Here is a 12,378-nt window from a genome sequence, read left to right on the forward strand (position 1 = left end):
TTCGACTGACTAGAGGCTTATCCGTGCCAGCAGAGTGTGTGAAGTGAATACCAGGAGAGCAGAAAATGATGGCACAGAATATTAATATTTCTACACAGGGATTGGTTTGTGTTGATGATGTGATTCAGAAAGGTGACTCGACATGGTTGCTTCTTGAAATCAGGCCCAAAGTATTTAAGGACCAAAATCGTTAACGTTTTATTTAAAGAGCGATACACTTGTTTACGTCGTGGCAGAAAGATCTCTGTATTCTGATCTCAAAATCTTTATACCAGAGGGCAGTAATGCCACCACTTTGAACACTTCCAGTTAATTATCACTAGAACATTTTGATAATGACAGTGTCTTTTGCAATATGAACAAAATGAGGGAAAAAAATAATAAAAGAGTATAGGAAAAAAAAAAGGCCAAACAACCCTGGGAGCACTGACTTCAATGAGTTCAACAAATATTCAAGCCACATTTAATAACTTTATAAAACTAGTATCAAAGTAAAGAATATATAGTCAAAATACAGAAATCAAGTTGAGTGAGAGAAAACAGCCTGATGAGATCAAACAGAAGTTAAACAGAACAGATTAATATAAACAAGTTAGCTGAAAGGTCGCTTTGCTTCGTGTAGCACTATTTCAGCAACTCCTTTCCTCAACAGGCAGCTTAGAAGGAAAAAAGAAGATATGCATCACTTTAAAATCCTGCTGTATGTTTTACTGTGATTGTTTGTAGAAACAGCATCACCCCAATTCGGAACCCAAGTTACTTTCTTATTTAATAAACACAGTGGATGGGGGGTTTTTCTAAGAAAATGAAAGTTCAGAATGAAGCGTCTGCATTCAGCTTTCCATTACACATACTGTTCTATTGGCTAGGAATTCTTTTATTTGTGAACTGCAAATTATTAAGATTTGCTTACACTTCCAAACCTTTTGTTTGTCATAGATATTTCACTTCTAAAAGTGTCTGGTGTGGCACTCACTAATTACAGAATTATAAAAGGTAGAATAAGGCTTTGCCCACTCAGAAATTCGCATTTTTGGTAAAGGTAACAATATATCAGCATCACTAACATCCTAAGAATAGGCATACATTTAATTTTATATCACCATCCTTCCAAAGGAAAAAAAGAAAGATTAAAAGATGTGTGCAACTGGTTTTAGCTTAGTATAAAATTTTCAAATCAGAACTCATTCAGCTGCAATAAACACTATGAATTACGTCTAAACATAGATGGAAAACAATGTGCCAGGCTTTCAAAGAAAAAAAAAAATTGGTTAGCAGATGATGATCCTGTAGTGCTATTGTGCACTATCCTGAAAGCCCAGAGAGAAAATAAAAAAATAAAAAAGGAAAAATAAAAGAGGAAAAGAAAAAAAGAAAAAAGAAAGAAAAAAATAAAAATAAAAATTAAAAAAAGTCCCCAAACAAACCAGTTTTGATGCAGGTTTGGCATCAACTACACTTTATGGTCTTAGCCTCAGTATGCTCATCCAATAGCTGAGAAATTTTAAGTACCAGATTTTTCCACATCAGATAGCAGGTAGCTGGTGCATACATTTCAGACAAGAGAACTAGGATTTCTTTGAGATGGGATCAATAATGTATTGTTAAAATGTCCAAAGTGTGCAACAATAAGGCAGATTTCTTATTACACCACCCCTTAAAATACCCATTGTTTGATGAACCAAACAAGGTGCTTTAAACCAGCAGAGTAATAGGAGACAAGCAAGTGCCAGAATGAAGAAAAACTGCTAAAATGGGAACTGCCCTTCCTTTCACAAGGAGAAATAAAGAACTTTTGTATCTGGTATTTGAAAGGTTTTTAACAGCTGATATTCAATATCAGCTGATTCCTGAAGTGTTGGCAAGATACCAGGTTTCTGGTACTGGCCATGTCTAATGTTATTTAAATATTCACATCATGCAATAAGCAGTTTCACACTGCAATGTAATGGAAAATACTTCCTAAACTGAATTGGAACTGAGACCCAAAGCAGAACCAGTAAATAAATACCTCGCATATATGTCAAACTATATTCTCCAAACAAAACCTTACATCTTATCAAAGAAGTCAGAAAGTACTAACAAAAATTATATGCTTTCTACTATAATACTGTTAAATTTCCATGGCTGAGAATGTCCCATTAATTTTTTCTGCCTTTTTAAATTAGTTGACAAAGTAGAAATTCAAACACAGAAATAAAATGCATATATATGAGAGCACTGGCTCAGTGAGATATCAAATATACAGCATTCTAGTGTCAAAAGTACAGGCAGAAATGTCCAAGATTTCTTGGTGAAAAAGGGGCATTTGAGGAGTAAAAATTCTACTTAACAATCACTCACATTTTAACAGTGCATTAATTATAACAAAAGCTGGATGATAAGTGAGCAACAGAATCATAATGTTCAGTGTTCATAGCAGAACTTTATCCTCTGCTCATTTAAATGAGGTTGGAAACATATACTCATGTATGTGAAACTTTAAGTAGCTATATTTGTTTTTTTCAATTTTTCAGGATTCTTGCAAGAGGCAAACTTGTGACATGGAATTGAGCTGGATGTCAGTACAAGGTGGTGCTCAGAGAAGTCTTCCTCTCGATGATGTGCCTCTGGCTTATCAAAGGATGATTAGTCCTACAATCTTGTTTGATCTATTCTTTTGCCTCTAGGAAAAGGGTTTCTTGAGGATACAGTTTTACCTCCAGTAATGATTTATTTGGATCCAACTGGGTCACCTGTAAATACATGAACACAAAGATATGTGTAAGTAGACTTTTGAATTGTTTATCCTTCACAGTGCAGACTCTCACAGGGAAAATTTTTGAGCCCCTCCATCAGTGATAACTGAAGTAGTGAGTATTATTTTCCAGGATGCAGGTTAAGAAATATATATTGTGTTTTCTGTTGTTGTTATTATAAGTATTATTTTGTAATAACAACAAACAGAATAAGGAAAAAACAGAATCCCTGACATTAATTCCAAGAAGGTCTGGTTCTCAACCATAAACTAATGCACGAGTCTGTTTTTGTCAAAGTTAAGAACTTTTGGAAGGATTACTAGAACACGTGAGTTAAGATGAAAAATAAAGCTGTACTCCTAGAGAATTATCCCAACATTTCAGCCAAACTGATGGTGCAAGCAGCATAGCCATTCCAACAGGATCTCTCCATCGAAAAGAGAAACTCTATTTTCCTATTCCCTTTCTTGCCCCAAGTCACATGGTGGAACGCCCAGCTTTCACTCACTTCAATGCTTTCAGACACCTCAACAATCCCAGGTTGGGAGAAAACTGTTTAGTTTTCTATATATTTACCTATATAGACAAATTAATGACAAGTGTCCCAGTGTCATTCAGATGCTTACAAGTTTACAAGCCAATGCCATGACATCCTTCAGAATACTGCAAAGCTTCGTGTAGAAAGATGAACCATTTTCCAAAGTATTTCACTTCCATTTTTAAACTTATTTTCCCTGGTAATTCTGTTTTTGTTTATTTTGCTGTGTGAGCACACCAGTTATCAGAAGTCTGCTCGTGAATAACAGCTTACTAGTCTTATGCCATCGGTATAAATGCAAATGCACGCCAATAAACATTTTTTCCAAAGTTAAATTTGTTTCATCTATGAACACAGCATGTCACTGCTTTCTAAAAATGTTTCTTGAAAACATTAAGGATCCAGCACACAAAATGCTATCAATTAATAAGAAATGCTCATGTAATTTTCTTAAAAGCCTAATTTACTAATCCCGTTACCTATTAACAAAAATAGTATTGCTTCTTATTCCCTCTCCCCAACTAAATCAGGCAAACTTGAAATATATTTGCCTTTCTATTGTCTTATTGTACAATTAGGGAAAAGTTATTATTTAAACAAACTTTCAAGGCTTATCACTTCCTAAGACCATCAAAATCCACGTAATTTCCTCTGACTGCAGCAGAATTTTCTTAAAAATGACATACTTTAAAAACCCAAACCAAACCCAAAAACCAAACAGATGCATTATTTTTATTCCCGAAGAAGAACATATTTTCTTAAACTTCATGTTCCATGGTGAGCTACTGCTAAATGTCTGAAGAGAAAAATAATTTACAAAAACCAGACTCAATTTCAGATTCCTATTATCTACAGTCCAATTATGCATTCTTGCACAGATGCTGCCTGAATTATTGAAAGGTTATTATCTTCGAAAGCAAACCTGTTATATAAAAAACAGCCAAAGTAGTGCTTTTAAGTTTGTGATTACAGAAGTATGCTAATTAAGTATCTTGTTGCATTTTTTAATGTTTTGGTATTCTGCTACAGTTTGTTACTGAACAGGGAGTGAGGTAAAGAGGGGTCTGTGCAATTCGCAGCATCTGAGGTATTGGGCACCTGAGAGAAGCAATTTTCCTTCTTTTCAGTACAAGTCTCTATTAATTTAGACATCTTTATTTTCAAATTGTGCAACCATTTTGTTGGGGTTTTTTTGTTTGCCTTTTTTTTTTGCAAGAAAAGGCAGGAGAGTCAGAACAAGTCTCTTTTCCACTTAGAAAAAAAAAAAAAAATCTCAGAAGTATGCCTAGGCACTGAACACAACCTTCCAGGCTGTAACCACATGGAAACCTATTACTCACTTGAGTGTAATTCAAGATACATGTCCTAGTCTAAGGTCTGCAAACTTCAAGTGCCTTAAATAACAACAACACATGATGCTCCTTCCTCAGTGAGAAGGGTCCTAGGAGCCTTGTGGAGTACCTGCAGCACAAGGACTGTGCAGCTTTTCACCATAATTTCAGTGTGCTGCTTAATTCACTGAGGGACAGCAGAGTTTGCAAATGTTTACACCATTACCCAATTAACTAACAATATGGCTCCTACATCTGTCAACAAACAAAGCTGTTGTTGCTTTGTTTTAGCTCCTTGGCATTTTCTGTTCATATGGGTCGCCATTGTACTTAATTATCACACCACAACCCTTCTGCAGATTCTACTTTGTTATTTGTGGCTTGTAAATACGTTGTTTACTACAAAGAAGAGAAGCCTTATTAGTGAACATACCTCCTAACAAAAGAAATGGTTTCTCTTGTAAATATATGAAATATAAGACCTAAGATGCATTCTAACTTACAGTATTTTAAAACAGAATTAGAAACCAAAGACTGATCTATAGCAGAGATCAAAGGAAAGAGCTGTAGCCTGCAAAGGTGTGTTTAATGTAGTGCTCTACTGCATCTCATTCACTTACATTTATATGCATTATTTCATAATGAAGAGTATAAAATGCCTGTAAATGCATATCTGTGTGCCTTGTTTCATTTCCATTACTATAAATTCTGGAGCCCACTTCAGTGCTGACACCCCTTGGCTCTGATGCCATTGCATGATGCTCTTTCCAAAGCAGCCCTGCACATTATGTAAGCTGCACTGTCCCAAACCCCTACACCTTTATTATTTGAAGATTTAGTCAATGTTGTTAGCATGTACACAGAAAATCATTGAAGTACGCTTATATATTGAATCTGATTTCATCTGTTCCACCTATGTGGTGGAATGAACACTTTCTTTATTAAGGTTGCAAAATTCACCTTCAGCATTAGTTAAAAGCCTTAACAAATGCTAAAGGCACATTTTTGTCTGTATCTTTAAGTCCTGCAATAACTGACTTTCTACCAGTCATAAGCACACACTCTAGGAGTCACCTCCCACATCCCACTGTGATACCAGCTGAATGTATTTCGCAAATCTTCTGTGGGTTTGCTAATGCCAAATACTTTTTATGATAATGAAACATGAACTAAAACCCCTTAAAAAGAGACTGTAAGGCGTTCCAGACTTAGCTGGTGAGGACAGTGGCTGAGGAGGGACTAAGTGCCCAAAAGCTGAGAGTATAACACAAGTGACAGCAAAATTACTGACATTCAGGCTCACAGAACCCTGCAAAATAACATGCAGGTGCTTTCAGGGCTGTCCCAAAGCCCTGAACACAGAGAGTGCCCCAGGAGATTTTATCTTCAGGCAAATGACTTTCTGTGCAAACTTCAACACTCCCCCCTCTCAGGGAAGACTCCTTTGAGCAACAGGATCAGAGGTGCTACAGGACTTTATTTCTGCCAGTCTTAGATCTTGCCATTGAGCTACTTTCACCGAAATAGGTTTAAGTTGATAAACAATACTTTTCTTCCAACTGTGGATTCAGTTTTATGGGATCTTAGGTTTTGGTGCACTGCAGCTACAGCTTCATCTTTTAGGAACTTTGTTACACAACCAATGTCAGTTTGGTGCCAGAGAGGTTATCACTTAAGTAAGTATTTGTTTAAGTGAATTCTGTGGTGATTATTCCACCTAAGCACTAGCTAGTTGAAGTACTTCTGTGGCACTTAGAAGTTCAAATCATTTAAGACTCTGCAAGGCACAAGGTAATAATGTTAACTCTTACACTCCTCCTGTAAGAATGTAGTAGCTGCTTCCACTTTATTCTGGATAAAGTCATTGGGTTTTTAGATAAACCAAAAATGAAAACTGATACTAGTTTAAAGAACATTTTAATACATTTTTATAGCAAAGTCTTTTTCCTTCTAGAATAACTTTTGAGCTATTTCTGTCTTCACCTTTGCTGACCTATCTGTTCTATTACACACTCACATCCTGAGCAGCTGTACTTTTACCACTTACAAGGTGTGGTTCCTTACCCTCCCTAACTCTGCAGGGAAAAGATAAATACAAAAAAAAAAAAAAAGGCTTAATGCCCAGCAAGGTAATTTAAAAATAAAGAATCAAATACACAATTATCATGACACTTACACAAGCAGTAAATATCACACCCTTCACCTTTCTCTCCACCCTAGGACAAGGATCTGATTCCCGAGTAGCACAGCCTCTATACCACTTACACACGCATGAATACATTTAATGAATCTAACGGACAAAGAGTTCTTTTACTCTCTGTCCTAATCCTCCTAAAGTATAAATGCAATAGAAATTACTTAAAGGCACACCTGGTAAAGTACCAGATCTGTTTAAAAAACTATATTTTCAGAGTGACACACAAACAAATACAGTGAATCCTTTCTACCCATTGAAATATCTCTGGGTTACACAGATAATACGCTCAACTTGAGCAACAAACAAAAGTAGGGTTACTTTATAGAAATATATGCAATTAGATCGGGCTTAGTTGAATAAACTTGGAGATAATTTACATCTGAATTGAAGAAAGCCGTCACAAACAAGGAAAAATATGTCATAGTAAAAGACTTGTAGCCTCGATCCAAATACAAAGCTTTAATCCAATACATCACACTCTTGTCTTACTCCTCTGAAGAGGTTTCCTCAAAACATATTTTAGATTAAACATACTTAAAAATACATTTACTAAGCAAAGTAACAGCTGTTGATAAAACAGGAAATTGTGATGCTGTATCCTCTATTTTGAGCATGCTTCCCATTTTTCCCTTGGAAAGTCATGCAGTGCTCCAAGATGCCACCAACCTTCACATAGAGTAAGTTTTCATTGCCTTAACATAATCTATATTTAAAAAAATTTTGCTGCATAGATTTTAATCAGTGAAGGCTTATTGATCTCTCTTGCCCTACTTGACTTACTTGACAGGAAATTAAGAGAGCAACTGTGTTCTCCTGTATTTTCTAAAACACTGAACGCAATGACAGGGTGGTGCAAATAACAAGGATAAGCCCAAACCCAGTGCTGCTGTATTTGTACAGTGGCACTTGGACTATCTTTTTAGAAGTTCTAAAAGAAAATCTGATTTTTCAACTGGAATAAATACCTCATATTAGCAAAACAAAGCTTAAAAACCCCACAAAACGGAATCTTTTTTTTTGGTCAAAACTAAATAAAGCCCCAATGTTAATGATGTTTTTAAAAACATCAGACTTTTACCCAGATCCTATGGCTTTTTAACAGTGAGTAATAAAACAAATACATAACTGTAGTTTATCTACTTTCCAACAAAAGGCCTTAGGAAGGACTGTATACACCTGGGTAGCTCTGAGGCAGTTCTGTGCCTCTTTTTAGCCAAGGATCAGAAATTTTGTTTAATGATCAGTTTTTGCCCAAAATACAGCCAAAATACATCCAGTTACCAACATCACTGAATATTTGTTTTATGTTTCTTTCTAAGAACTAATCTCACTTAAAAAAATCACTACCAAGAGGCTGCATCTCCCTCTAGCCTTTCAAACAGCTCATTTTCAATGACAAAATAACCAACCCACTCCTTCATTTTGGCAGAAGTGCAAACACAAAAGTATTTCAATTAAGAAAAGCCTCTTTGAATAATGTGACTTTATTGTTGTGGTGCTGATGGTGCTGAAGTATTACACAGGTTGCCTTAAGAGTAAGAAGATGAAGTTGGAGTCAGTCAGAGGAGTCACCTGCAGGTCCTGACACAGACAATTATGATCCCACAGTGGCAACAACTCCGAGACAGGAGGACTTCAGGCTTCAAGGAAGAGCAAGGTGGTGTAAAGCTCTCCTCAGATTTTCTGCTCTCCTCCCTTCCTTCTTTCTGGTTTGAAATATTTGATCTATTTAGGAATTCTTTGTGTGGTTTCTTGGAAAAAGAGAAGCCAACAGAATACCTTGGACCTTGTCTTTTCCTGACAAAGGACCTGCAGGAAGACAAGCTCCACTACCTGCTCTCTCACACTATTTACCTTCATTTTTCTTGTTGAGCAGAGAAAGTTTAAGCACTGGCATTTACAGATGAGAGCATTTGTATGTTAAGCATCCTTTCTGCTGTGCCAGGGAGCAAAACAGTCCATTTCTTGTGGGCACTGCTGCCTGTGTGCTTATAGTGAACTAACAATTATTCATGTATTTAATTATTTGAAAACGTGCTAGCTTCACAGAAAAAAGATGACATCCCCAGAAATACTACAAATTTCACTCTGACAATCGATGAAGAGCTGACAGGAAACAAACAGCCACATTGTCTGGGAGTTTGAAAACACATAAATACATTTAGTGCTCCAAATGAACTCTAAGAACTTTGCTTTGCATACATCCTGTGTATGGGGAATGGATGGGAACACAGTCACTCACAGGAGAACGACCCAGGATTGGATTCAAGTGCACTTAATTATAATTGCATGAAAAAACAATCCAAAAGGATTTTTATCATGAGTTCAAAGGATTAAGATGTTCAGATACCACAATGATATCTACAGTATAACATTGTGATTGGTAGATAGGTAAATGGAATAAAGAGAGTGCCTAGGACTGCTTTGGTGATTTAGTCTGATGCATTACTTATGCAATTACCAAAACAGCAGGAGATCATTAAATTTTCTGGTAACCAGACACAGCAGTCTTAGTATCATACAATTACAAAGGCTCTCTATTGGTATTTTATCATTTCATTTTCTTCCTACAAGGGTCAAAAAAAGTCCACAAAATGGATATTAAGCATGAATTCTGGAGAAAAAGTATAAAATCTCTTAGGCCCAGTTTATGCTGGATAATCTCAAATGCAAGAGCAAAGCTCTACAGCTTAACTAAGGCATCTTCCTGTGAACAATAACGCGCCTCCCCTGAAATAAATGTTTTGTAAAATGGGGCAGTGCTGAATAAAAGAGCACTTTGGGTGCGAGGGATGTGCACTGAAGGGCTGTTGGGTGGAATATATTAATCCCATGGTTGGCATTAGTCACTGGGCTAACTAATGAGGATGATTCACCGGAGAGCTCACGCTCCGCATTGAGCATTCAGCGCTGGGTGAATGCTTGCTTACCCTAGTGAGCCCCAAGTAAAAGAGCTCATCTGAAATGCACACCTATTTCCTGAAACTGGTTAAACATTCCTTGTATTCAAATAGAGTTGCTGTGAGAGATCAGAAACTATATTGATCTACAGAATGTAATTCTACTTCTTTTCTTACATCTGTGAGATGTGACCTCCTTTCAGGGACTTGATACACGAAGGGCCTTAATCTTTCTCTTTGGATCAGTTACTTATGTAAAGACACTGGGTCTGAAAGAAACACATCAAGTCTGTCTTTCTTGTAAGAACATTGTGAAAAATCTTCCTGTAATATTTACAGAATTTTTTACTACCTACATGGAAATTATATTTCCAGACAAGTAAACATCACATTTCAAGAAGCAAAATATACTCAATGTTCTCTCAAGTGCTGTCACTGACTTCACCAGAGCAAGAATGTTACCTACTCCCTTCAGTAGGAGCTTACCAAAAGACTGTGATACTGTTCTTTGTGAGCAACAAACTTGTTAAAACAGGAAAATCTGGGAGCTACAAATGCTTCAGTGTCCTTTCGTCTTGCACTTGAGGTTAATCGTTCTAGTCCCTCCACTGTTACAAGTCGTCAGGAAGAACAGTCAGAAACCAGGTTTCAAAAAGAGGCATGGGAATATGCCAGTCTGGAATGGCCAATTTGCTTAGGCAACTTGCTTCATGTCTTAACTAAACCAAACCTAACTGCTTGAATAAATAAAATAACAACATATCCTGAAAGGAGAGAAAAGACAAGGGCAGATAGTATTGACTTAAGGAAAGCTGTAAATGATAGGAGGAGGGACATCTACCTTTGTAGGTGGCTGTGGCCTTGTGTAAACTAGATCAGAGTAAACACATGACACCACTGACCTGAAAAATTTAAATTATGTGAAGTAAAAGAGATGACTACTACTTTGTGTGGTAGGAAAGATGAATATCAGTAACCGAAATGCCTGGAAAAATTACAGGTATCACATGTAATTTTCAAAATTTTTTTAATCTATCAGAAAAATACTTCATTCATCTGAAATCCTCCTCTGCTATAAAACAGATATTCAAGCTACTTTCCTGATTTACAGAAAATTATTAAAAGTACTATAGGGTATAGTCATGACACTGCAAAATCCTTTATCACAATAACAGCTTTCTTCCATTTAACTATCAAGATCAGGATTGGAGGAAGAATGTTAAGAGACAAAGATGGTCCAGGACATTCAACTGTTTCATGAACTATTTAGAGAGTTTAAACACGACCTAATGAGTTTAAAACAATGTTATCTGAAGGAAGTAGTTTGCATGGGGTGAAATTCAGAACAATCCTTACAAAGAACACCTGCCAGAACTCATAAACAAAATTGTCAAACTACCTGGCATAGCAATATAGGGATTGTGCTCTAAAATTACCTTTCTGAGAACATCAGAGGATAATTCCCTGCTCAGAGGTCTCTGTACCAAGTGCTGCAGCTAAACTTACTATCCTGTAAGTACAGGATATATAGAATATATTCTTTTCACAACTGTAAGCATCAAAGAGGATTAATCCTGCCAAAGCACAGGAATGAACAATCACATTTGGGTTTGGAGGAATACCTTACTCTATACTCCCATATAAAACTACAAATTGCCTGGCCCTAAATTTACTGAAATCCTGATCATATCTTATTTAAATTGACATGCAATTTGAGTTAAATTTATTTTCTGCCCTTTCAAGGGAGACAGATTTTTTGTTTCTGTTTATTTAAACTGCCGTTGAAATTGGTTAATTAAAAGGATTTAAAAAATCTTAATACTCTAAACAGAGCAAACTGGTTCTGAATTATTAAGCAACATTTTAGATGCATTTAAATAACCTTAAGTGACTTAACTGCCACCTGATCCTAAGCTGTGGCTCAGAAAAATAAAATGTGAAATACTGTAGAAGTCTTGGCTTACCAAGGCTTCCAGATACAGTAAATAAAGAGCTTAAGTCTCTAATACCATGTCTGCAGAAGGCATCCTCTCAAATACATAACTAATGCTCCACCTCAAGGAGAAACCAGCAGCAGAAATTATAGGCTGCAATTTTGATTTTTCACGAGAAATTAATAAATTCAGTATTGGAGAAAACATGCCTGGCCCTCCCTTTCCAAGAGACACCATAAAACATTCACAAACATATTAACCCTAGTAGGGTGGCTGAAGCCCAGTTTGGGTAAATTTCTGCACATTCCTTTTATAGTTTCAGCTAGACCTGGGCCACTTCAGCTTCTTCCCCTCGTGGGGTAAAATGCCCACCTTGTAACAAGTTAAGGGTTTTAGGAAGACTTGTGCACATCACCAGCACTGAAGTAAGTGAAGAACTGATCATCCAGAGGTCTCCAAAGCACTGGGAGAAGGAGGATCTTGCAGCTGTGAGATCAAGAGGACTACCAAAATCAGAATCTGGGAAGGCTTTTAAGAGAAAGGGACTTAAATACTGAACTAGAAGGTTGACTGAGCACACTAATATACATAGGGTAAGCTCTTTCTATTAATAGTTCAACGTGATTTCTGGAAGAAATGGAACTATAACTGTGAAATCAGCACACACATTTAACAGCGCACACATTTGCTCCCATGAAGCCTTTGCAGGTGTATTTAAGAATAATGCCAAGAAATACAAC

General features: G+C 36.5%; 1 protein-coding gene across 1 annotated transcript in view; it reads right to left on the reverse strand.

Moving 5' to 3' along the window:
• Window positions 1-427: 427 nt before the first annotated feature.
• FAF1 (Fas associated factor 1) overlaps window positions 428-12,378 on the reverse strand; it is a 151,106-nt gene continuing 139,155 nt past the window's right edge. Inside the window, exon 19 of the mRNA XM_082287217.1 lies at window positions 428-2,735. Within this exon, the coding sequence (XP_082143343.1) occupies window positions 2,652-2,735 (84 nt within the window). The 3' untranslated portion in view covers window positions 428-2,651. The remainder of the gene's footprint in view (window positions 2,736-12,378) is intronic.

The sequence above is a fragment of the Coloeus monedula genome, assembly GCF_965178545.1.
Source record: "Coloeus monedula genome assembly, chromosome: 9".
Classification (NCBI taxonomy): domain Eukaryota; kingdom Metazoa; phylum Chordata; class Aves; order Passeriformes; family Corvidae; genus Coloeus; species Coloeus monedula.